Source organism: Dermacentor albipictus, chromosome 10 (genome assembly GCF_038994185.2).
Source record: "Dermacentor albipictus isolate Rhodes 1998 colony chromosome 10, USDA_Dalb.pri_finalv2, whole genome shotgun sequence".
Taxonomy (NCBI): domain Eukaryota; kingdom Metazoa; phylum Arthropoda; class Arachnida; order Ixodida; family Ixodidae; genus Dermacentor; species Dermacentor albipictus.
This window is the reverse complement of record NC_091830.1, coordinates 54,966,981-54,994,554: the sequence shown is the minus strand read 5'-3', so window position 1 is coordinate 54,994,554 and position 27,574 is coordinate 54,966,981. Positions and strand designations below refer to the sequence as shown.

Genomic DNA, 27,574 nt, shown 5'->3' with positions numbered 1-27,574 from the left:
AGCGCAGTTAGACAGAGGCATCGAAGAACACGCACTTCAGGTATGCAGGGCACAATGGGAAGACACGTGCAACGGCCTCGAGAGGCAGATGACCGGGGCGAGCGCTTGGCGCCTTTTTAGACACCTATTAGATCCGGAGGAGACTCGGGCCGCTCAAGGCCACAAGACTCGTAGACTCCTAAGAGATTATAAAGGCGATAACTTCCTTGACGCCATACGTGACCGTTACTTTAAGAAAGCCGAAAGCATCCAGTACGCTGAGTACGACGGCGTCACAAACAAGAAACTGGACGCGGAATTTAGCGAATCGGAAATTCGGTTAGTCCTGGTCGAACTCAAAACTCGATCGGCGCCCGGCCCGGACCGGGTTACCAACAAGACTCTCCGAAACCTAGACGACGAGTCAATCTCCCGACTCGCGGCCTACGTCAATGAGTGCTGGCGAGAGGGTTCGATTCCCGAAGCGTGGAAACGGGCCCGCGTTATCATGATTCCTAAACCTGGCAAGCAAGTTACGCTCGATAATCTAAGACCGATTTCCCTTACGTCTTGCGTCGGCAAAGTCATGGAACACGCAGTTCTCACCCGCGTGACCGACTTTCTCGAAGATCATGACGCGTTCCCGCACACCATGCTAGGATTCCGCCGCAACCTCTCCGCACAGGACGTATTGCTTCAACTTAAACACCAGATCGTAGACGACACTACCAGCTCCACTAAGGCAATTCTAGGCTTAGATATTAAAAAGGCCTTTGACAGTGTTAAGCACGAAGCCATCTTAAAAACAATTAGAACATTAGGACTAGGCCAAAGAATGTATAATTACGTTAGAGATTTCCTCACGGGCAGGCGCGCATGCGTCGTCGTCGGTGACGAGGAATCACCGGAATTTCAGACGGGTCCGTGCGGCACGCCGCAAGGATCCCTCATATCACCATTACTCTTTAATTTAGTTCTACTTGGTCTACCCGAGAAATTAACAGAAATAGAAGGATTACATCACAGTCTCTACGCGGATGACATCACCCTCTGGGTTCCCGGAGGGGGATGTGACGGTCACGTCGAGCGAACGCTACAGGCAGGAGTAGATGCGGTTCAGAATTACTTGCGTGGAACGGGCCTCGAGTGCTCGGCTACCAAGTCCGAACTCTTACTCTACAAACCCACAAGGAGAGGTCGTAAAACCCTGCGCGAACAGGAACGCGAATATTCGAAAATACGCATTACATTGGCAGATGGTACTCCCGTACCGCACGTAGAGAAAATTAGAATCCTAGGGTTACACCTGCAGGCAAATGGCCATAACGGAGAGACGGTGCGAATACTTCGTCGTTCGGTAGATGACACCATCCGACTCTTGCGTCGCATCACGAACAGACGCAATGGTATGCGTGAAGAGTGCGCGATCCGTCTCGTGCAGGCGTACGCGATAAGCCGCATAACGTATGTTGCCCCCTACGTGAGGTGGATCGGGTCCGAAAAAAACAAAGTCGAATGCATGATCCGAAAGGCTTTCAAGAGGGCGGTCGGCGTTCCACTCAACGCGAGCACCGACAAGTTTCTAGAGCTCGGAGTTCACAACTCTCTCAACGAGTTAATCGAGGCGCACGACATTGCGCAATACGAACGATTATCGAGGTCAAAGGCAGGTCGATGCATCCTCGAGTCGCTCAGCATCGCGTACCACACTCAGCATGGAGAAAAGATGGCGGTTCCCGCCTCTGTTCGCGACCGCCTGATCATCCCGCCGCTTCCCAAGAACATGCACCCGACGCACCACACCGGGAGACGCAACAAACGAGCAAGCGACCTTGAGAAGAAGTTTGGTAACAGCAACGAGGCGGTGTACGTAGACGCGGCGCGATATGGAGGAGGGAGAAGCGCGCACGCGATAGCGGTTGTAGACCGCTCGGGTAGGTGCCTCGCGAGCGCCACGGTGACCACGGGACACACGGAAGCGGCCGAAGAAGCCGCGATAGCCCTAGCGCTCGTCGCGGTGCCGAACGCTGCGATCGTGATCAGCGACTCGCAGGCGGCAATCCGCGGCCTCGCGCGCGGTCGTGTCTCGCGGGAAGCGGCCCGCATACTCCAAATTTCTGACGACGGCGACTCGTCATCGCCCTCGCAACCCCAAAATTCTACGGTCTTCCTCCTCTGGACCCCGGCACACACCGATGTTCCGCTAGCGGGAAACGAGGGGGCCCACGCCACGGCTCGAGGTCTCACACGCCGAGCCGCCGCTGATTATGTGGCCGCCTCCGCCCCCGAGAGCGGGGCATCGGATCTGCCGGATCGGGACACTACAACAGAAACACAGCAACAAGAAACACACTGGGCGTGGGGCGATCGCCTAACCACGTTCAGAGACCTCACCCAACACTACAGACTCGAAAGACGCAGATTCCCGCCACCACACGATAAACTGAACAGGAACGAGGCCGTGACGTTACGCTTGCTCCAGACACACACCTACCCTAGCCCCGCTATCTTACACCACTGCTATCCGCGTTTGTACCCAACAGACGCGTGTAAAACATGCGACGCAGAGCAACGCTGCGACACATGCTCTGGGAGTGTACCGGCAACAACGGTAATCAAAGCAGCTCCGTTGGCGACGCGTACATAATCGCGGCTGTTGCCAGAGTAGAATGCTCGAGCTCCGTTCTTCCCGACGCCGCCCCGGATGCGGGAGCCGCCGGGGACCTTCTCCGTAGGTGTCGCCGCCGCTGGGAGGCGGCTATCAGAAGTTCAGAGCTGGCAGACCAGCTCTGGGCCGTCCGGCAAGCCGAAGATGCCGCTCGAGTCCAAGAACTTCGAGCCGTCACCTGAGGCCACCACATCAAGAACTGCCGGACTATTCTTTACTAAAGTTTCTTCTTCTTCTTCTTTAGAAAGTGTTAAGGACATCATTAAGGATCAGTATCGATGTGGATGGATATAACAACTATTTATAGGGTGTGCACATCATGATTTCTAAAGCACTACCTTCGGCACTATCGGCACTATCGGCACGGTAATATCTAGCCCGAACTCCTTTGAAGGTCTAAAACAATACTACCCCTGCTGAAAACTTCTGCACACTGCCCGTTTTGTACGCTTTCCGTTCACGTATCCATGGGTCGAGCATCAGTACAATTGAGTTCTTTCATATAGGAGCGTACTCATGCTAAGCCACGCCAAATGCCTAGTCTTTTGAATAATGATGTCACACCAGCTAGCCCAGCTTTCTGCCTTGACAAATATCCACCTGGTCAGTTTGAGTCCACCAGGTCCCGCTACGCACCGCATGCAACTTCTATATGTAACTGCTATCGGGACAACTGGTGGAATATAACGGAACTTCAATGCGAAGTTTGTAGGCATTGACGCTACGCGTCTTGCATGTCATGCATGTCACATTGCGTGTCAAAAAGTTCGATAGGATGCTGATGGTGGTGATGATAATTCGAGATGATTCGAGATTCGATTCGAGATGATTCGATGACCAGATGACGATGGTGATTGACATTCCCTGCCAAATGAGACGGTGCAAAATAGTCACCTAGCCAGCTTTAGGTAATCAAGTATGCCGCACAAGTTTTTCACTACACTAATACTTATACATCTCTATATCTTTCTTTTTCTTCATCAAGGCCTCCCTGTCTACATTATACCGCTAACTCTTGAACAGTAGTGCACCTTTTTGGTCGTATCTTGCCACGCAACCATAATCGTCATTAGTCGTGTCCGCATTTCCTTTCTTTCAAGCTGCTAGCACGGTACTTCCTAGTCCCGAATGGCAAGCGTGTTATCAGCATGACAGAGCATTCTCGATATGAATGCGGCGAGTGCAGCGTTTCCAAGACAGAAAATGCAAGCAAGACAGATGGCGATTATTGTTGTGTGGCAAATATACACCCCAAAGGGTGTACGTTTCTTTCACAGTGTACCTTTGGAACTTCTACATGAGGTGCCTCCTGGTGTAATAATATGCAACTTCGATACAAAGGGCGCTCATACAGACGCTACTCGGCACGCATCTCACATCATGGCCCAGTTCACATTTTTGTTAGGCAAATTGACTCCCGGTTACTCTCCTTTCGTGATGTAAACAGTCTATTTCTAAGAGAGATTTTCCAACTTCGATTAATCAATTGTCTTCTAGAAATAGTTGTGTCGTCATCTGTCAGAGATACACCAAGGGCTCCATGGGGCTTCTTGAAGGAGGTTGATGCAGGCCTTCACTTTTTTAAGGCGTACATTATTATGGAATATACCTTCACTCCCACCCGCAATGAAATTTCTGCTGCACTCAAAGGAAATCGTTTCCTTTTCCCCATTATTATGCATCTTATTTGGAATGTCATCACCTATATGTATTTAAGCGTATTCATTGAATTATCATTTCTCCAGGTATCAAAACTTTTTTGCAAGTTAGCTTCGCGTAACCCTTGCTTTGAAAACCTCGTTAGAAAAAGGGGGCTGTTTCGGGCGTGGTCGATTAACTGGTGCATGTGTCCAGATGCTGAAACGATTGATCACAGTTTTCCAGATTGCAGGGATGCCGTGTTCTTCTGGGACACTCTCTTAAAAACACCTAATGACGATTTAGATGTAACACCATACACCATTCGTTTCCTACTTTTCAAACATCCCTGTGGCCCACTATGTGATATGTTCATGGTACTCAGCCTACATAGCCTTCGGCGCAGTAGAATGTGCGACAGGCACGCTGAACCATGGCGAAACACACGGCCCTTTCTCAGGAATCTGTTTCCTACGTTTGTAGTGTGTGCGCTGCATAACAAACAGAGCTGGACTAGATGCCTTTACTGGAAACGTGCACGCGCTTACCTAACTTTTATGTGTGCTTTCAGTCACCCCGATGTTCTGTAGCGTGTTGTTTTTCTTGCCTTGCTGAAGAGCCTGCTACTATGTATGAAAAAAAAAAGCTGGCGTGGCTCTGTGGTAGAGCAGCAAACAGCCACGCCGCGAACCGACGTTCAATCTCAGCGGAGAATGGGTATTTTTTTTTTCTCATTCCCGGCGATAGCTGCGATGAACATGGGACAGCTGGGGTGCAGGCGGCGGCGGACCCCATTTGCAATCGAAACGGCTATTGGAATGACCCATAACAGCTTGCCCTCTAGAATTGTGATAGGACGAGGCACTGTTCTGTTTCTGGTGTTTCTGGTTCCACGCCAAATGCCTAGCAAGCGAAACAATGTTTCTTGGCAAATCGGCGAAATAAAATACCTTTGTCCCCTTAAACTGGTAAGTTGCACCTAAGGCGTTATGAAGCATACTAACACATACATTTTCTTAAAGATGCACGCTTTGGGCGTAAGGATAGCCTTTCATATACAAATGTTAATGCGTGATAATAGTGACATTCCTTATGCAACGCCAAGCTATTTACTAGTACCATATATTTTCAGTTCAGGTTGAAGCATCAAACTATGGTGTCATAAGGAACTTTACCTGAAGGGGCGCTTTTTCCAAAGCATCTATAACTGCATGTAGTGGGCGTAAGCTATCCCGCGAATCAGAAGGGTTAACAAATACACGTCAAATATTGTAAACAACTGCCTTAACGATACCTTTAAATATTGGCGGCAAGTATATGCAAATGAATAGTTCTTTATCACGTGGAAGTAAACAAGAAAAAGTAAAACTAAGCATGATTGATTCAAGAGGACAATATAACTATTGATAATTATAAAAATGTGAAAATGAGGACACAAGATAATTGCAGGTATAATTTCCACTCTGAAGCACTTCACAGTTACCTCTTTTGAAGACAGAATTGAGTGCTAACGGATTGTCTCTCGCGGCAATCGAAACATATGCAATATTCTATGATGAAAAATACCACATACAAACAGATATGCTGAGAGCAAAATATATGTGAACTTAAGCGGTTTGCCAGTCTTCACGCTGTTTCTTCGGTAAGAAATGTTACATCGCCACACACGCACCTTGCATTGCACAACAGATCAGTAGTGCTGTTAAGTATGACGTCAGGCACCATTCGGCATTTTTGAGAACGACTGGAAAATTAACCATTACTGCATACCGTTATATTAAGCCATATACTACTACTATACTTACTAGAGCAAACTTGCAGAGCATCAAAAGGAAAAAAAAATACACCAACAAATCATTAGGAGTTCGTTGTTGCTTTTATGACGGCATATCGAGTCACACATGAATGGATTCACTTCGAAGCTTCTTTGTCAACAAGAAAATAGTGTTTAGCAATGTAGGATTGTTTACTCAGGTCTGCCACACCTAGTACGCTTAACATTATGACTGTTTTGCTTAATAAAGAAATAACAGACGCGACATGTAAAATTCTTTTTTTTAAGACATTTCCTTATTTTTCAGATTTTCATTTTCATTTCCTTTTTTTATTTCAGACATTTCCTGCACTAATACATATTCTTGCATCCCAAATGTGAAAAAAAATGAGCAACCCTTCCTCTATCGAAAAATGCGGGTAAGCGAAGCTAGTCCTGCGTACACCTGACCTTCCTCGCGGTTAAGTAACCCAGAAGGTTAATGGTGCAGGATTGCTTCGGCCTCCCACTCCCTCAGCTCTGTATCTTCTCGTTGCTGCCGGATTGTCTGTGCTCGGGCGGCTCTAAACGCTCGATCGGCCTACCGACGGTGAGCCCTTACACGGGCAACTTCTCGCCGCTGCTCGTCGAAGGCTGCCTGTTTCTCGGAGAACGCAGAAAGCGTGGCTGTCCCATCCGCTTTTCTAGACTGAATTCAATGGAAACGAAGCCGGCGCAGCGCGCGGGACACCATTTCCTGCCCTTTCATTCTTTGGCGGAAGCGAAACGGCTCTGATTGGTTGCACGCGTGGCGTGAGCGAGCGCCTATGGAGTTGGAATCCTTGCTGATGGCTCACGCCCTGGCGCAGGCCCCGGTATGAACTCATCAAACTGCCTTTTCCCGCAGCTGGTCTGTCCTTGGAGCAACTTCTTTTGTTTCCAGCACAACGCCACTTGTGAGCCAATATAAGCTTTGCTTTGAATAAATATCTGCGATAAGGGTACCAGGTGCCAACCAGACGGTGTTGTGGCTGTGTCAGCTTATTAGGAGGTCTGCCAAAGCAAGCCGTTTATGTAACAACGGAAACGAGATGATTTTTGGAACAGCAATAGACGCCCGCTCCTTCAATGCCTTGCTTCGATCGCTCAAACCAAACAAGCAAAGCATTGTCCGATCCACGTCAGCGTTGGAGAACATTCGACTTCGACCTGTTTGGAGCGCGCGCCTGCCCCCATGCCAGACGCGCACTCTTGACTGGCCATGCTAAGACATGCCACAGTTGTACTATATGTATATGGAACGTGAAAACGAGTGCATCCAGATAAACGCTGACTCGAGGACATCGTGAAAGCGCATAACTTCCTATAGGATGCGATTTTCCCACTCACTAGGCTATGGGATCTGGCTCTGTTGTCAATACCCAAAGCTTGTGCGCCCGATACTTTTATTATTGAAAACTAGGCCTGAGGAAATTTCAGCTCTTTCGAATTTCACAGGTATGCCCAAGTAATTGCTACCAGGAAAAAAATAGAGCGCATTCACAAGGTTGTCCTCAGGTTATGAGCCAGAGCCGAAGGTAAAAATATTTTGTGTTAAGAAATTCACTATTTCAGAAGGCCCCGTAGTTTCGAAGTATAACCATACCCACTCGGTACCAAGGATAACATAATCACTCATGTTTATACAATCACTCAGTCACCCAATGAATGCATGAGGGGAGTGAAAGTAGCCGTATGTAGCAGAGAAAGCAATATCTGGCTGTCCACGAGATATAAAAGTAAGTTTCCTCATGACATGCTAATGAAACTTGGTCTTTCTAAGTTCGCATACCTTCCTGGTTCACGTTCGCATATTTCCTTTTTCAAATTCAAGTTTACGGGAAAAAGATTGTAGAAGTATTAAGGAAAAACCGTAATCATTTTATCAAAAGACTCGATAAATGTTGTAGAAATATATATGGAAAGTACTTTTTTGTATATTCGGCATAAACCATTCAGGCAGGGAGAGAGCAGGTAGCTTAACTAAATCGTATCTTCAAACGAGCATATCTCACCAGCCATGGGACTTGAGGCCTTGACACGAAGGTCCCGTTGATAATTTTTGGAACTGGCTCTGACAGGCCGCAGTCTGAAATATTTACAGTGAGTTTGGGCTCATATTGTAATAGTCTTGTTGCTTTTTTGCAGTAAATTTGACATTGCAGATCAAAAACTACTCACACTTGTAGTTCCGGAATGTCCTTGCCTGTGACGAATTCAAAGTAAGTAAAAGATATGAAGTTAGTAGAAACCTTCTGTCCTGCATTTGCTCGTTTGTTGTTCTCCTTACCAAAAGAATAGACTGACTCTCGGCATTGCGATATTTATGATCAAAGAAAATTTCAATTTCATAGTAACACCCACAGTGGATGTTGTTTATTTTCTATATAGTTTTCAAACAAAAACCGCTGAAATCAAAAGAGTATAATTCAAGCGTAGTATAACATTGTAATAGTTGTCCAACAGCCTACTGCAGATCGTATGTAACACCTGAAGTTTTCGTTGTTCGGTCACTTTTCGTATGCAGAAACATTTGCAGGAGTTTCATTGCGGTAAATTCGACATAAAGCTTATATTGATTATTTTACATCATGCACCAGTTGGAAGGAAGAGGGTTGAGCGTTATATATGTCGAATTTCATGAGTTGAACAGAAGTAAGCAATGATATCTAATCTATCAATGTTCAGAACAGCCTGATTATGAACTTGTAGGAACCTAATTGATACATTTTTACTGTTATCCTCACGCGAAACATGGAATTCCAAAGGCAGAATTATTCCAGGCAGTGTTTACCACTTCGGATTAGCAGAGGCAATGCGTCAGTGTTCTTTCGGTGGCGCTGTGCTTCACTAAAGTGAACTTGTATAAAGTTTCAATTTGCTCATAATAGCTGAGTGATTGACTGAGTGATTGATGTACAAGCAGTCACTACACAAACTTAAAATTCAATTCCAACAAGAAAGCTTTCCAACAAGAAACTCTGGATAGGTTAACCAATGGAGTAACCGTACTGACAATTCACCAGCATTGTCAGTGTGACAGTGCGTCTAGCATGGCAGTGCGTCAACTATTAAAAAAAGCACTTGGCATTTGACCTCTCGTAATATGCAGAAAATGTTTGCGATTATCCCATTTTCACTGCATTTATTTCCGTCACAGTGCCTTTTTTTACGCAAATTAGTTCATCCAGCAGCCCCCGTTTCCGCTCCTATTGACCACGAACACAAGGTATACCCACGCCTCCCTCAGACAAAATAGTTACGCTTTCCATCAGTTTATCAACAAATGAGTGGAGCACCCTTCCTTAATCTATCAGCATCATTAAGGAATGATCTTTCCAATCGGCTCTACTAGCCTTCCCTAATAAGCAAACATGCCGTCCCAGCTTATCTTTTATAAAAAAGGAAACAATGTTGCTTGCGCGTCTTTACTTGCTTTGATTACTTTCATGCATTTATTCTGTAATTCTGATAGTGTTGCAGCTCGACCTTGTATCATTGCATATTATAGTCACTGCTTCTTGTTACTAGTAGATGGACTGTATTTCCCCAATACGGAAAACATTTGTGTATTTTATTTGTGTGTCGTTTTTCATGCATATTACCTCCTTTAGAAGTTTCTTATTGTTATGCCCCCCGTATGCATGCCCGATTCTGGTCCCTTCGGGTAAAAAAAATTACAGAAATGAAAGACAACAAATGAAAATTTGTTTTTGCTTTTACGTCTATCGACATGCATTCGCCATGGTCAAGGGTGAAATTCATTTCCTCAGGCGAAGCAGCGCTGCACCATACATAATGTACCACAATGACGTAAGTAAAATGGGACTATCTAATTACATTGCTTTATAATATTCTTCACGGAAAATGCATCATTTATATGAAGATCACTGAACTATTTAGGACGTCGGTTTCACTTGCATAAAAAGTAAGTAGAAAGTACCGCTTTTCGGCCCACATCAACCAGTTGACCAACATTCAGTAATGAGGGAAAAAAAATTAATAGAGCGAGTGCAAGCAGCATCGTGAAGTACCTTAGTATCAGTAGTATGTATAACGGAGCTCACAACGTATGTTTCTAAGTGAATTTTTCCAGAGGCATATCACAGCGCAGATTAACAGATGCCTGGGATAACCTTGTCACGCTTCTTCATATACTCAGCAAAAATTTAAAAGCAGCATAACGAAGCATTTAACACGAGCTAATTCAAAAGGAGCAATATATATATTTTTAAACTTCTCACCTGAGCTTCTGTCCATATCGAAGCAAGAGAGAAAAGCAGCAAGGTAATTCCGACTCGCGCTTTTGGATAGCGAGCCATTACGTTTATTCTAAGTGCCGTTGATGTAATACGGCCGCTCCCTTGGCAAAAGGGTAATGCTCAAGTTTGTATTGCCCTTTTATTATGAACACACATGTTTGCTGTTGCCGGACCCAGCAATCAGCTTCTTCTATGTAACTTCATCTTGTGCGGTCCTAGCCTACAAAACGCGATGTTCATATATCGTTGGTAGCGAGACGGCTCCCATATGTCAGCGCGCAATGTGACCTACTTGCACGCAGGAATCGAACGAATCAAACAACTCCCACGTGCGCTTGGGTATTAACAAAAGCACTATTTCTCACGTCTACAGCGCTGCTGTCAATGAGCACGAGAAATCTATATACCATTGGGCTATGTTGCTTACAAATGTGTTGAGCGGAAAATGGCGAGTAAGGCAAGTTGACATCGTAGTTTTGACATGCCCTAGCGAAGTTCCTCTGTAGCTCTTTTAATCGACGCAGTGCTGAAGTTTGCTGAATAGGAAGTCAAATAAAACTAGGGTATAAAGCACGCTGGCGCCATTTGCGATGTCATTAGTTTTCAGCCTAGTGATGACAACTATTCACGAAACCAAATGTCATTGCTCAAACTTTTATTAAGACGACGTGGAATAGATGCTGATGACGAATATGCCTCTGTCCCAGAAAAGCATTCAAGGAGTGGTTTGACTGAGAGCGCATGCAGCTAAATAATAAAAAAATCTATTTTATTATAACAGGAATGCTTCTGCAGAAGCAATATTGAGTCAATATAGTAGGTATGTATAGACTGAATCTTACTGTTTTTAGGCGCTAACGTGACCGACACTATATCTATACAATAAAACAGAATTGGATAGCTCAGGAAATATTTAGTTGCAGGCATGCAAATGGTGATGCTACGTGAGGCTGCGAAACGCAAGCTTCTATGTAGGCCAGGCGTCCCTCTGGTGGAGCAAAGCCACGTTTACCTAAAAATATGTTAATTGAATGAGGAATCCAAATCTTCAGAATACGAGATGCAACATATGGATTCCTCGAATAAAAAGTAAGGAATACATTAAGGGACAAAAATGAAAGTTGTGCATAGGCCCATAGATTATTTAAAATAAAATATTGAATTTTACGTGCCGAAATCACCGTCTAATTATGAGATAAACCACAGTGGGGGACTCCAGAATCATTTCGAGGACCTGGATTGCTTTAACGTGCACCTAAACCTAAGTAAACGGGTGTTTTCGCAATTCGCCCCAATGGAAATGCCACCGCCATGGCCGGGACACATTTCCGTGACCTCCTGCTTATCAGCCCAACTACACAGCCACTAAGCAAGCATGGCGGGTACATCATTTTACTCAAAAATAACAAAAAATATTTTACTCCGTAGTGTCGTGCATTATTTTGCATAAAAAGCAACACCTTATAGCCCATCCAAAATTGAAACTGTGAGGCAGCCGGAAGCTTACATTGGCATTAACTATAATATAACGTCCTGCCTTATTCACGTTATTTTGATGCTTTTTCATTGGAGGTGATGTAAAGGAGCGTTTTTCAAACCATTACGTGCAGCCTAGCAGCGCATGTACGTACACAGAGTACCAAGCTTACTGAAGCAGGTAGAAGTTTTTATTGATTAGCTTTTCCCATGCTAAATCCATACAAGCTCTCAGTATTCTAAAATTTTTATTGGTATGAATATATTACTGTAATACAGCGTATCCCTTCTTGTCTGGGACAGTAACATTCTGGTCCTTAATAGGTAGGTCTTATATTTTTCATAATTGTACGCCTACAAAGCAAATTGTTCGTGATAATAAAATTCACTTGCATGTAACTTTTTTTCTAATATGCCACCAAATTTAAGAGGACCAGGCGTGGGACCCATTGGATAACACGCTGTATATTTCAGCTCAAACGCAAAATGGGAAATAGAGCAAGAACAATACAGAGAAGGTATATATGAAGAAATAAACAAATTGGTGAAGAGTATTTAATAATTGAAGTGCTTTATGAGGAAACAACCACGAAAGCTTTACAGATACTTCTCAAAACCAGAAGAGAGTTAGTAAATTTAAAATTTCCAAAGCCTCTCAGTAGTCACAAATGCGCGCCCTGAAAGGGAATTGCACAACTAATTTCACCCTTAGCCCCCAGTAAATTTAAAAATCCCAAAGCTTCTCAGTAGTCACAAATGAACGTCTTGAAAGGTAATACGTTCCACAATTAATTTCACCTTATGCCGCCAAGTTCAGCACCTATAGGTATAAGTCTTTCGCTCAGGCTGATATGTTTATTAGAGAAATTGTTATGCTAGCGAGATGTATTGAACTGACTTATACAATTCAATAACAAAAAGGTGCAGGGTCCTGATAAGATACTGAATGCGCTTATGAAATGATATGCACAACAATTAGTTATTTTTTGCGCGCTTGTTCTAAGACCAGCTACAATTCCTGCCCATTTAAAATGTGCGGAATCAACCCCCAATCAGTCGCAAAAAAAAACATACTTGAAAAATAACGGTTCTTAACACTAACAAGTTATTGTTTCAATTAAAGGAGCACATCAAACGCATAGCCCTCGCGGCGTATTTAAAAAAAATACTATTCAATACAACACGGCTTTAGAAATCCACTAACAGTTACTAAATAAATAGAAATAAAGAATTTCGGCTTAGTAAATCATTCTAGATTCCAAAGTGATGCTATATTTATTGATTTCTCCAAGTCACCTATACCAGTCGTACATTCCAGACTGATCGAGGAGCTTATCCAGTTAGTTAGGTATGTACGGTATTCTGGCACAAAAGCAACTGCGGCTATGATTCGCCATGCACAAGGTGAGAATGTATTGTTTTATGGAACTGCTTCATGCAACAAACATTATTACTTTACAGTTTATTTAAGAAATTGTCTCTTCTAGGAGCCTAAAAATATCGTCTCCAGAGACAAGTGCGTTTTAACCTAGGGTCAAAAAAATATTTCTGTCTTTATTCTCCGACAGCGGGCATATAATCAAAATATGATTCATGGTTAGAGTTTATTGGCATTGATTACAAAGCGCTTGTTCTTCATATTTCAATAAAAAAGTTAAGCGTGAGATGTGTGTGTCCAATACGAACGCGATACAGGATAACTTGCATAAAACGTTCCTGGCGGTACGATGGCTTCCACTCCTGTAGTATGGGCTTTACTATTTGTAGTGTTAATTTGACAGTTCCATTCTTTTTGCCGCTTTGAGGTGATCGAAGCACGGACTACCCGGACAGTGTCTTTGAATAAGAAGATTTATTTCTGTTTGACTTTCATGGACGGTCATTGCTGCATGATTGTCCGCCTTTTCATTTCCCGCGATTCCGAAGTCGCTTCTAACCCACCAGAGAAGAATTAATTTACCACGATTTTCACTTTCCCCAAGCATTCTCGGGATGCCGCCGAGAAGGGGTTGCCACTCTGCTTTTTTATGGAGGGAATTAGGTGAACTGAAAGAATCTGTGTAGACCACTGCTTTTTAATCATCTCATGTTACTATGTTTTGCAAAGCCATAAGCAGGTTGTATGCTTCGGCTGTAAAAGCCGAAGCAAACTGTGGCAACCTAAGACAACGTTCCCAATGCTCCAATACGTCTGCACTTCCGACATGTTCAATTGCCTTGCACCCGTCAGTGTAAAACTCAGTGTAGTCTTTGTATTTTAATTGTAATTCTGAGAAAGCTTGCATTATAATTTAACGCGGTGTTCCTTTTTTCGCGTCGTATGTACGAGCGAAATCACAAAGCTGTCCAAATTACACCACGGGGGCAGTCTGCTTGGTCTTTTGGCGACCCTGAGAGCATGGCTCGAAACATTTTAGTTTCGGCACATTTCATGGAGACGAAGGATATGTGGTTTTAAGCTATGTGGTTTCTTTATAAAGTATACTCTGTTCATAGAGTAAGTGACAAGAGTGTGGAATATATGACAACGTTAAGCTGTGATTCGGAGCACACACGAAACTTTGAGGAAGGATCTTCGGTGTTCCAAAAGGGTTCGTTACTGTTGGCATATAGGCTTTCTACTGCTGATGTCCTATACGCAACGATTCCTGAGCGTAGTCCGTGTCTATTTGTGGGATCAAGACGTCTGATGTACGACTGTCTTGCGTACCCGTAAATTATGCAACCGTAGTCAAGAATGCTGCGCATGACAGAACGGTAAATACTCAGCAGGCATGTTCGGTCAACGCCCCCAATGTTTCCTTGATAGGACCTTGAGCATTGTTAGTTTACCTTAGTTCTTACGCTGGTTATGTGGGCGATGACATTTAACGTATAATCAAAAATTATTCAACACAAACTTGGGCCCTGATATGAAAGTGGGCTCTCGTCTAATTTGAGAGCTGTGTCCAGGTGTAACACTGTTTTTAAGGAAAACACGGCTGCCGTAGTTTTTTGTGCAGAAAACCGTAATCCATTTTTATCTGCCCACTGTGTCAACTTGTCATGCAATTTCAAGGTCGTCGACGTATGAAGAGCGCATAATGTTGGACGGTGTAAGTGAACTTACGGAGTTCATCGTCACCACGAAAACCGTGTTGCTTAATACGCAACCCTGTGGGACGCAATTTTCTTGGACGAAAACTCTGGGCGATTTTGCACCCAGGTGGACTTGAAATGTCCGGTTTGATAGAAAATCGGCTGAACAGTTGAACATTGTGCTGCGTATTCATATTCCTCCTGAATATTGCAAAATACCATACCTCCATTTGGCGTCGTATGCTATTTCTAGGTCTAAAAAGACTGCAAGGTATCATTGTTTGTAAAGTAAAGCCTCACGTATAGTACGTTCAAGACGAACAACATGGTCAGCTGTTGTGCAGCCTTTCTTGTAGTAAATTATGTTTCGAAAACGTGTACTACCCTTTCATATTAGGGTTTATATTATTTTGACATGCAACTTGTTGGTGCTAGAGGTCTATAACTGCTGGGAGTATTTGGTGAGTTTCTCGCGTTCGGGAATGGTACAATAACTGCTTTTTTCACTCTGCAGGCATTTTACCCATTTCCCAGATCTCGTTGAAGAAACGCAACAGGGTCTTCACTGCTTTCCGGGAAAGGTGGGTGAGCATAGTGTGATGTATTTTGTCAGCACCAGGAGCTAACTTCTTGCCCGAAGAGATGACTGTTTATTTCATGAAGCATTAAAGAGGCATTAAATTGACGATCCGAACTTCCGTTTGTCGGAAGCTTTTGGTGTTCTGCGGACTGTTTCTGTTTCAGGAAGGTTGCGGACTATAGTTTGCTGAGGTAGATACTGTGTAAAAGTCTAGGTCTAATATGTGTGCTTGCTCCTGTAGACTTGTTTGCACGCTAGGAGCTGAGAGTATTGGGATCATTTAGGGAGCATAATCCCCCCTAAGCTGGAGAACCTCGTCCTCCATTCTCTTTTCTGTTAGGTATTGTCGGCTTGCCTGCGGATGTACCTTGCTTTCACTTTCCCTTTTTTGAATGACAGAAGATTATCGTGTGTTGGGTACCTTCAGAAAATACACCACGCCCTTTTTAAAATTTTTTAGCTTCTGTGCACTAGTTCGCCCACCAGGGTTTTGGTTTAATCTTTGAGAATCCAGTAAATTGGGGAATAGCCTCTTCCGCCGCAGCAACTATGCAAGTGATAATCCTCTCATTCGCTTTGTCTATAGGTAATCTAAAGTCACTTTATCCAGACTGGCTGTTTCGCTAACGAGAGGCCAATTTGCTGACGGAGTTTCCAACAGGGTGCTCAGGAAGGTAGGATAGGTAGTATGTTAGCTTTATGTATGTGGGCATATGGTCATTTCCATAGGGATTAGCTATCGCCAGTGAATAGAGATTGTGAACAAAGTACCAAATCAAGGCAACTCATAGCTGCTGTGCTTGCGGAGTAGTAGGTTGCCGCACCAGCGTTTAAAAGGCATATGTCATTTGTTAGGATAAAATCTTCAAGTGTTTGTGCCCCAGTGTTAGTTGTGTTACTACCTCATAACGTGTTATGTGTGCTAAAATCACCCGCTAATAAGCAGGTTCATGTAGCCGGTTTAAACTCAACGCTAGATTTCGTACAGTAAAATGCAAATACGTTGGAAGAAATATTGAACAAATGGTGATGGTTTTTTGTGCTAAAAATGTGACAGCAACGACTTCCTTGTGACTGCTACTGGCAAGTTCTGTAGCTGCGATACAGCCCTGCAAACAATGGGTACACCACTCGAAAGCCATTTTGCCTGAATACGGCTGCCCCATGTGACAGTAAAACCTTTTAACAGTTTTTAAAGGTTTTTCATCTGGGTTAGTTTCCAGTACGCGCAATGCCACAGGAGAGAAGTTACTTAACCTGCACTTGGTGTCATCTAAATTAGGTAAGAGTCCTCTGCAATTCCGCTGAATTATAAAAGTCACTTTGCAACTGAAAGTGAAAAACAAACTGCATTGAAAGTGGATTAAAATTATAACGATGTTAGCTGATACAGAACTAAAGAAGGCTGACGCAAAGGAGCGATAACCTTCAGGTTATCGCTTTCTTATTTAACGTGGTAATTGGGACTTTGTACGTATTTGTGCGTCCGAGAGAGCGCTTGCCCTTCGGCGACAACGCCACCGGCGTATTTGCGTCGACTTCCATCGCTCTCTGTGAAGCGCTGGAGGACCGAGAGTTAGGCGCCGAGACACGTGTCTCCGGCTTCGGGGCTCGGTTGATTTTAGGGCCCTGTGGGACTGGTGTCTCCAGGCCCTTCGACGAGGATGGAGCATCACTGGCTGCTTCAGCCCTGGGGGCGGGAGGGGTCACTACGCCACTGCTGCCCGCGATCTCGGAGGAATCCTGACACCTTTGTGACACTGCCGCCACCTGCGTGATATGGGCATAACTTCCTCGCGAAACGCACGATAGTCGCTTTCTGGATTCCAAGAATGAGATTTTTTTTCTTTCACAGTTTGTGCAATTACTTGTTTTTCCATTTTTAAGCAAGGGCAAGACCGCGTGTAAGCTGGATGGTCTCCTTTTCAATTAATACAATGTGGGGAAGGAGTGCAGTTGTTAGATTCATCATCATCGGAGCTGCTTAGCACAGGTTGTTACGCCTCGGCGTGCACTTGAAATATGTCCGAACCTATGGCACTTGAAATACCGACTGGCGTTTCAAATATATGGTCGGACGTTTAATTTCACTTACCCTCCATCAAGCGAGGTAGGCATTTCAGTTGTTCCAAAGGTAAGCATGCAATATTTTGTAGGAATTTCATGGTCATTGGTAAGATTTTGTTCCTGGAGACCTTCCAGCAGTTCGTCATCGCTCAAGCCAAGAAAGGCCTCCTCAGATAAGACACCCCTGCATGCAGTTATTGTTGTGTGGGCTGAACTTGTCCCTGTCGCGTCGCCAATCATGGTAAGTTCCGAGAACTATTGTGCTTAATCTTTTTCTAGGAGCAGGTCCCCGCTGGACATTTTTGAGACTTAGTATGTCGGTCCACTTATGTCTTTCAGGCACTTTGCCATGAGGAACATAGAGCGCTTTCCTACTGGTATGTTGTTTTTGCTGTAGACTACATTGTACTTGGGAAATAATAGAGCATTCCTCCGAAAGGAGAACTGGGCGTTGCTCCGGTGCGGCATCCTTTCAGACGGCGGTCATAGGGAACCGAAGTTCGCGCTGCCATAAGAAAATGTGCACGGCAACAGTGCCAACCGCCCACCACGAAGTCCCACGTGGAGACGCGGCAGAGCTTGCGTACAACTCTGCACAACGTCAGTCATACACTGTCACTATAACGAAATATGGTGCACCAAAGGTAGGATAGCCAAACAAGGCTAACCCTTGTTGCCAAAGAAAAATGAAGTATATGGAAGAGCGAACAAGACAGGAAATACCAAAATATTAGAGAGACTAAGGTTTGAAGAGAAAGAGAGGAAAAGGGGACTGCCGTTTTCCTACAGGGGGGTCAGTCTCGAGGTGGCCAAAGTTGTGTGTTGCCTCTGCCGGGGTACCTTAAAAGTCCGAATACCCGGCAGCGGCTTAACCCGCAGGGTCCCCTTTTCCCAGACACGGCTAAGCCACGCATGGCTACACGCGGAAAGGTCCAACCCTCATGTTCTTAGGTTCGTGGTCTCGCAACGCACCAAACGCCTGCTAAGGCAGACGCACCACTGCGTACCCAGGTGTGCCGCAGAAATTGGTACATGGGTCACTATTATTTCTCCTATACCCTTATATATAATGACATTGCTACTTTCGTTCGTAATGAAAGGAATGTGCGTTTATTTGCCGACGATTTCATGGTGTGCACCTCCATGCGCAGCACAAATGAGTAGAAACAAATTAGCTCATCACTAAGTAAAATCGCTCCACGGCGCAATACGTCCGACATGGTTCACATCAATAAAACAAAGTAGGCGTATATGAGCCGTATGACCTTGATTACATTAAGCTAAAAATTCCTGCACTTTCATATAAAACTAACAAACGCCGAAAATATTGATTCAGAACGATTAGACGTAAGCTCAAATGGAACGTCCACATTGATAATATATGAACCAAAGAACTCAGAACGCTCACGTTCTATCAAAACAACTCTGTTAAGGTCCTTTATTATGTCAAGCTAATAACTTATAGAACAGTATTGCGACCAATTATCGAGTAAGCTAGTATGGTTTGGAATCATGATTTGGTATACCTTGCAGATAAGAAAGCATCCTCTATAGGCCACTACGGTTCATTCATTCAAATTCCTCTCCCTACGAATATGTGTGTGGTGTCCTAAATGCAGCAGGAATATCTACGTTTGCTTTTAGGCGGTGAATGGCTGCAATTAAATTATTTTTCATGTTTTATCACAACTTTATCAACAGCGATATACACAAGCACTGAAATCGCCCCAATCTCCATAACAGTGGAAATTGTCACGACAAGCACCTTAGGCCATACGTCACACGCTATGATGCATTCAAATTTTCCTTTGTTCCTAATTATCTAAGGACATGAAATGTTTTGCAACAGGATGTCGCGAAAATTGACTTTGTAGACAACGTGCTCACATAGTAAGATATGATATATGTACAGCGTCATAATAACCATATATACCTTGTCGCCGGGTAACGTGTATTCTTTATATAAAGGGGCTCATTGATTTGCTTGTTCATTGTTGCAATATACAAATATAACGTGTACTTCTTTGTCCATCTAATAACCCACTCCCTGTAACAACCTGTGCAAAATATACAATATTTGTCAAATAAGATACCATGACTACTGCAACCTCTTCAAAATTTTACTGGCTATGTTTGGAATTGCACACCTCGAGGGCTCGGACATCGAATTTTTTGCCAGCAAGCGGGTGAGCTGTAGTCGCTCGACCATAAGAGGCACAACCCCAACGGAAACGAAGGCTTCCAGTGAACGATGTCTAACATGATGCCATACATGGGATCGCCTAGGCGAAAGTAATGTGGTTGAAGCCCTTGTAACCGGTCCTTCAACATTTCATTTCATGGTCCGAAATCATTGTGGGTCAAGTAAGCTCGAATAATCACATGGTAAATCAGTTTAAAGGACTAATATTACCCCTAGAAAGAACTCTTTTCATTATCTCTGTAAACAAATGATTATCGATGCGAAAAGGATGTTGAAAATCTAGTTTCGGAATGTCACACCAGAACGATATCCATATCTGGTATGTCAGCAAGACGCCACAAATTTTGTATTCTCATGTTTTGGCCGGCGTAGTTCAAGAGAAGCTCTCTAACTTAGTAAGGTTAGTCTTTTGTGCCTTAGAAGGGAACCATGAATTGAAACTATAAACACTTTACCTAGAACCAAGTGAGAACACTGCAAGCTAAAGCAGCGTCGCAAGCCATCTTTTCTTCCATTGTTTTTTTCTCTCTTATGGTGCCTCTCCTCAAGCAATATGTGATTTATTGGCATTGTAGGAAAGCCATTCACTACTGCAGCTCCACTTAATATTCTGTGTACTTTATTCCTAATAGTCGCATGCCTTGTAGGTTAACTAATAGTGCTTATAAGCCAGATATCAAGATAAAGATTGCACCAAAGCTCGTTGTTTGTTTGTAATCGTCTCAGCCTACATTTATGGGTTTATCTTTGCCTCCTAGGAAGAAGAAACTTGCTCTACATCACATAAATATGCATTTGTGAAAATCCCCTTAGCTTCTTTAAAAGACATGCAAATCGTTTGATTTAACGTAGCGAATGTGTAAACTAGTCTAAGACCCTGTACAGGGGGACCCGTAATAACTGCACCAGCTGGGGTTCCTTTAAAATTTCTTGTAGTAACTGATTGATTTATGAATGCAGCTTGTGGAACTAAGTTATAGATACGCATAAAAAAGGTTGTGAAACGCACTTTGTTCTTCACGTTTTATTTTTGTTTGGAAGCCCATCCTTAGCCTTCCTCTTGCCAAATGTCCAGCTTACACTGATGGCAACTTCCGCCCAAAACTTGCTGCACATGGTGCACTGGAAAACCTGTACTCCGAAAGGGAGCTACGTACATGTGAAGCGTAGTAGTATCATGGTTCAACATCTCACAAATTAGTCAGTGCAAAAGACAATTAGATGCACATTATTCTTACTGAGTTCAAGTAAACGTGCACAACTATAGCAAATATAGCAAGCTAGAAAGTTTATACGGGTTTACGTTTCTGATGGTCACAGCTTTTTTTCTGTTATATGACGTCCAGTCAATTAGCTCAACGGCAACTTTCCGTCAAGAACTGTCGCGATTCCGTCAGTAAGGTTGCTGATGTTAGTCGCCATCTATATGCAGCTTGTTGCGCCCAAGAGTGACACATACCAATCAGATCACCTGATGCAAACATGCATTCTATTTCAAGAAGCACCTACTTGACCCGATCACTTGTCTCGTATTTGGTCTATAGTCATTAGTACAGTGCTCAACAATACACGTCTACATATTCGCCTCAGATGTTTCAAAGCCTTTCAGCTGCAAACCACGCGAGGCGCTGTAATTGTGTCTGCGTGGCTGCTGACCAAGTAAACATAAAAAGTGTCATTGCGTTTCTGATATAAACATACGCGAGAATACTGCCACGTAAAATTTTCGCTCTGTGCGTGAACTGCTTTCATGCTTGCTAACGTTTGGACGAGCTCATGAGCTCGCTCAAGCGTCGCTCACGCTTGGAGCGTCGTTCACGCTTGGAGCACGAGGACGAGCTCCAAGCGTGAAGCTAACGCTTCAGGCTTGGACGAGCTCATGGTTGAACTCGTCCTGTGATAAGCAAGAGCCATCAGTTTCAAGAGAGGCACAGTTCGTCGGCCACGCAGATCTACTGGCGAGAAAAGGCCGCTCGGGCCGACATTGACCAGATAGAATTGAAGTTATTTATCTCGCATAATGTCGACATACGATAGATTATCCGCTGCTATTGATGCAGGCAATGTATAAAGCGTATCGAAACGTGTGAAATAAAAAAAAAGTATTGTCGTTCACCCAACTCTAGCACGAAGCTATAAAGGAATGTTCACTTTCGCGAGCTTTCCTCCACCTTCGCGTTTCCATAGAACTGATTTGATTTAAAGCCTATATTAAAACCAGGCAGCCCATTATCTAACACAATATAACGCTCACAGGATCGCATACATATTCTTTGTCTTGAACATTATTATTACAAGTATCTATGCTGTTTGCTGGTTTAACCTAGTATATGTATCACGTAGTGCATCAAGCAACGTTTCTCAGCGAATTGTCTATAGGCCACAAATACTTAAAAAGAAACGGACCCTAGCTTTTGTCAAAGACTGTCAATAAAGGACGATTACGCCTAATGAAAATGACATCATTGCATTTTAGTTTCTTTTTAACTATTTCTGCTTAAGGTCTCACATGGATAACACAATGAGGGGACATAAAGCCCGTAATGAACAAATTAGTGGGCGGATGAAATTAAGAAGTTTGCAGGGACAACATGGCCACAATTAGTACATGACCGGGGTTGTTGGAGAAGTTTAGGAGAGGCCTTTGCCCTGCAGTGGGCGCAACCAGGCTGATGATGATGATGATGATGGTGGTGATGATGATGATGATGAACAAATTGGTATCCTATGTGATTTATAACTGAAAAATAGATATATTATTTGAACAAATGTAATATTAACCGATAGTAAATTTACATCGAAAATAACTGCAGACTGTAACGCAGCATGTTTTGACGGCATGTCTTCAGCGGCGTAAGATGCTCCCCCCCCCCATCCCGGTACGATAAATAAAATAAAGTTTAGGAAATAATAAAGTAGTTAGGAATCTGTAATGTAGACGTGTTAAGAAAGTATGCGTGATGTATCTGTTTGGGAGTATTAGCCGAATGAATGTATCATAAATGAGCACAGAGGTTCTGTCGCGTGATTGTTTGCGGTCGGTGCAAGAGACAATGTAATCAGACAAAGCACTCCACCGAACTATTATCAGAGAAAGAAGGACATGTTCACAAAAAATGTGCTAGAGGTTATAAATTATATTGTCTTGCTGTGGTGAGTTCGAGGGTACACCACAAATAGTGCTTTTGGTGCACTTGGCATATCTTGGTCATAATATAGATAGCGCAGCAAGCAAAGGTGTGGAGTGGCACAACGCGGCATAACCGAAAGGAAGTCAAGTGATTTTTTTAGTTATGATTGCGTCTAGGTCAAGTTTCAGATGCTAGGTGTTCTGAGTTGGAAAATGCCCGCGCAAACCACCTTAGCATGACCGTCACCGCTAAGGCAAATGTAATCGTAGCAATAGAGCTACTCACTCTATTGCCCATGCGATAAGGCATGCACTTGCTTGCTTGTATAAGGCATGCACTGCAGCTGCAGTCTGTTCTTTCACACAAATCTTGGCACCTTGAACCATGTAGTGCTGCCACCCCGAAGGCTACGCGCGGCACACGTCTGCAAATACATTCCGACAAGATTATCCGGATATGAGTGATGCTTTTCGATTAGGGCCAGAACTGCAGGAATTTTACAGCTTTATTATTGCAGTTAGCAGTACTCACGAACTCCAAGCAGTTTAGGTTTCGCGCTATATTTCGCGCATAAAGAGCAGCTTTTCTGTCACATAACATGACCCCTCTTTCTACTACTTGGCCAGTCATAAAAACACACAGCGGCATGGAGGCTGGCATGTTCGGCCGCCGCAGATGACGTTATCTGCGACACCTTGAATGTATGAGCGACAGCTTTTTCTGCAATGACAAGAGCGGCTGATTGAGCTTCAAGGCGATATCAAACCACGATTATAAATGGGGATGCGCTTTTACGTATGTTTCGTGCTGTGGCATCAGCGTCATCTTAGCGTGTCAGTTGCAGCGTACGCAAGTTTTGCCATCCTCACTCTTCATGAATAAATATCTCGCAGAAAATAGTGGTGCATTCTGTTTATTTGCGCGATCGCCAACTCCCTCGGCTTTCAGTGCGCTTAGGATTACCTTATGGGCAACGCTATTGCATCCACCTTTGACATTGCGAAATCGCTATACAGTACACACTTGAGATTATTTTGCTCTTGGACGCAGGTAACAAGATTGGTGGCCTTGTGAATGAAAGGACGTGCCCGCCAAATGCTCTCCGTGCGTCACGGTATGTGGTAAAGCGTTCATGAGATACCATTCCACGAGAAATAGATGCATCCTATTCACAACTTTGTTTATGCAATTCGACAGTGCGCTTGGACGTAATGATATGTCCGGTGGAGACTATCCAGCTTCGATGATGGGGAAGAAGTTCCTCAGGTTCCATCTTTGAGGGAACACAACGTCGTACCAGTAATGCTGATTGCGGCTGAGCAGCTCACTTTTTGCATCGTGCACCACGTGGCGAAAATCCGCGCGCTCTGGTTCCAATGACGACGAAAACCTTATAGTTCGCGAATACACTGTCAAGGTCCGCGAGTGAAATTGGGATACTCCTCTCTGCTAGGCGAGCCTCGGACACAATGGGAATAGGTGCGTGGTGGAAGCTAGGCACAGCACCTGCGATTCGTGCGCAGATACCTTCCGCCACATCATCTTAGTGGTATTAGAAGCTGGGTCGCAGAGCCTTTGGGCCAACATTTTATTAAGGCCTACCTCTTCCGTCCGGCGACGAGCTCAGTTCGTCGATGATTTTCTAGTAAAAGAAGTCAAGGACAAGTTCGACTCGTCGGCGGTCCTTTGCTTTTTCTAGCAATTCCTTACGCGAGCCTATTATATATCGGTGCTAATAGTTGTATTTCTGGTAGAGAGGAAGATGCCGTCAACGGGACAGCGCCAACAGAAGGGAATTTATTCTTTGTGGGGAGATAAAACATGTCTGCAAGTGTAGTTTTAAAAAAAATGGCTGTGGCTTAGGTAAGGTTAAGCCCAGGATGCGAAGCATACTAGCCTTTATTTTAGTTGTTGAACCACTGTTTAGCCTGGTGAACTGCTGTTGCTTGGCTATATTTGGTTCGGCTAGACGAAGAAACAACTCATGCATTACTTCTTCGCCTTCAAGAGTGGAACGCGACAGCGTTCCCGTCGACCCGCCAAGGGGTGTAAGACAATGGGCTACAGGGCAGCGACTACGCGCCCCGCATTGGACGCGGTGAGCGTCGAGCAAAGCAGCGTTCGGCGCGGCAACGAAATGTGCGCCTGAGCAAGAGACGCACGCCTTAGAAACAGCGCGTTTCTAAGGCAACACCGCATTCACTAGAGGCGCTTTTGTACCGCTTTGAAGCGTTGTACTCGTGGCTCAGTGGTAGCGTCTCCGTCCCACACTCCGGAGACCCTGGTTCGATTCTCACCCAGCCCGTCTTGCAAGAGTTGAGCCAAAGCCACTTCTCCTCTGTCGTGACGTCACGGTGTCACGTGATTTCATGGTCACCGCCGCGCCTGAGGAGCTGGGTTGAGCCCTCGTAATATGCTTCGCATAAAAATATTTGGCCATTTTCTGTGAGAGTTTGGGTAGCAGCATGGTAGGTAAGGCGGTAAAAGCAGTTTAGATGCAAGTGCTGGAAGCCTATTTCCCATGGTCCAATAAAACAACAGGATTAGGGCTGTAAAACACGAAATGGGAAGTGGTAAATGAATTAAGCAAGTGCTCATTTTACAGTGAAAACCTCTAATAAAGAAAACAAAAAAATTGTTTGGGGAAAATGTGCTTGTTGCGAGATTCAAAAGCTCAGATATGAAATTCCTGGAAAACGAAAACTTACTGCGAAACTTTCGCTAGCCTACCTTCGCTGCTTCCTCGAGGCTACTCACAATATCATTGCCGGTAGCATAAAGTGCGTTTCATGAGTCGCTTATCTATGGCAGAAGTGGCATGAAGGTGTACTGTAGATGCTTTTTGCGTGACTCCTGAGGTGCGCAGTAGCGCCTGTAAGTTACAGTGTTCGTGCATTCTTACGCACGCTGTCATGGCCCTAATAATCCGGTGGCCTGCTTGCTTAAAAACATGTTAACCACAGACGCCAACTCGTCGGCTGCCGACTTACGCGAATGTTTGCGAAAGAAATCGTATCCCCAAAGAAACAGGGCTGTAAACAGGAAAGGCTGGAGGGTTAATTAGATGCGCGTTTGTGGTTGGCTATCCTGCACAAAGGCGGGGGGGGCGAGCGATAACTTGAGTATACGAACGTTTTCCGGCAAATGTGGCTCTCGCGACGCCGAATAGGACACGAGGCCTTTGGTCCTTATTAAAACCAGCGTGTTTTATCCACACGTCATATCCTTGGATAATCACTTTTGATGACAATACGGCCGCATTAGTCAATCGTGCCGCCAGCATGGTAGCCCTCCGAGCAGCCACCCTCTAAATTGCCATGCAGAAGATCCATGCCACTCGAACCTGTATGTTACTTCCGCTGCGTACAGAATGTTAAGTTTAAAGGGCGCCGCAGTAAGAGAACGCACACACTATTCGCAGTAAGACAATCGTTGTGAAATGTCAGGTTAGTCGACGATGTGGCCATCGCCACTGGAAAGTGGTAATCTAAAAACAAAATGGTAGTCATGATGAGCTTCCCGCGCGTGTGATAGCTTGCGGCAGTTTGCTGTTAGGGCAAATAAAATCGGTACTTACCACACACGCATGCTCTCACCGCTTTTTGCACAATTGGAATTTTTTAAAATAAATTTCAATACTTTCTGCATTCTGATGCGGCTACAAGGGGTTGGTAATATTTTGACTAGAGATTCAGCAAATTTTGTTATTTTGACATTTTCATAAAGGGATGATTGCCGTCTTCAGTCACAACACAGGATAAAGGCTAAGAGGTTTAGCCTCGGTTATGCAAACGTTTCGTTCTTGTGATAATTTTTTTGTTTTGTGCGTTGTTTAAGGCACGGTGTGGGATATCGCAAGCATGAAAGTCGGCTAAAAAAAAGACAAATTATTCCTGATGACTGACGAAGAAGTCATTTTTGCATTGGATAGATTAGGCTTAAAATTTATTAAGAAATGCAGATCACGCGCACATTAAATCTTATCTAAGCGATTTTTGATGAGCTTTTTATGAACTTTTATGAACGTTTCTATTTGTGTCACCATACTTTTCAGCGGTCACCCTCGGCCATACTATCACCTTTGCTGAGACTTCACGTGACTCGGCAGCGAACATGTGAGAGAATATGGCCGAAAGCGCTGCTGGCACAGTGCAAACGCAGTAGACACGGCACAGTGCCGGGAACGATGTCAGCAGTAGGTGCTCCCGCGTACGGCGATGAGTGAGACAGATCCTTGAGAAAACAAGTGCATTCCCGACAAGAATATCTTATACACGGCGAAACAATTGACGATAAAAGCTGACTACCCCAACAAGGACGAAGACGACATGCATTATCACGAAGCGCTATACAAATAAAGCTTTGCTTAGTGCGATGCAATGACAATAACTGTAATGGAGATGTTGATCCTGAAGCATAAACATCTTGTTTTGAAGTACGCGTAGCGAAGGGTGGGTGAGTGTTACTTGGTTCATTCAATTCCAGTATGCTGCAGCTGATAGATCTGCAGTACCTTTCTTTAGAACATAGGATTGACATGCAATGTCTTGTGGTCATGAGCATTGACATAAATATTCTGATATTCTGCAACATTTTTTCAACGCAGCAAGGTTAAATTTGTCGCACGTTATTTGTTTCTTAAGCTGCTACTTTGAGGAGGACATTTTAGTGCACTGAATATGAGATAAAACAAAATGAAT

General features: G+C 44.2%; 1 protein-coding gene and 1 long non-coding RNA gene across 2 annotated transcripts in view; one reads left to right on the top strand and one right to left on the bottom strand.

Moving 5' to 3' along the window:
• Positions 1-10,478, bottom strand: part of LOC135907613 (mast cell protease 4-like) — a 29,519-nt gene extending 19,041 nt beyond the window's left edge. Inside the window, exons 1-3 of the mRNA XM_065439293.2 lie at positions 10,322-10,478; positions 8,259-8,283; positions 8,093-8,166 (exon numbers count right to left, since the gene is read on the bottom strand). Of these exons, the coding sequence (XP_065295365.2) occupies positions 8,093-8,166; positions 8,259-8,283; positions 10,322-10,399 (177 nt within the window). The 5' untranslated portion in view covers positions 10,400-10,478. The remainder of the gene's footprint in view (positions 1-8,092; positions 8,167-8,258; positions 8,284-10,321) is intronic.
• The window catches only part of LOC135907614 (uncharacterized), a 92,995-nt gene extending 65,484 nt beyond the window's left edge, over positions 1-27,511 (top strand). Inside the window, exons 3-4 of the long non-coding RNA XR_011509224.1 lie at positions 23,925-23,988; positions 26,929-27,511. This is a non-coding gene — a long non-coding RNA (uncharacterized lncRNA). The remainder of the gene's footprint in view (positions 1-23,924; positions 23,989-26,928) is intronic.
• Positions 27,512-27,574: the final 63 nt, after the last annotated feature.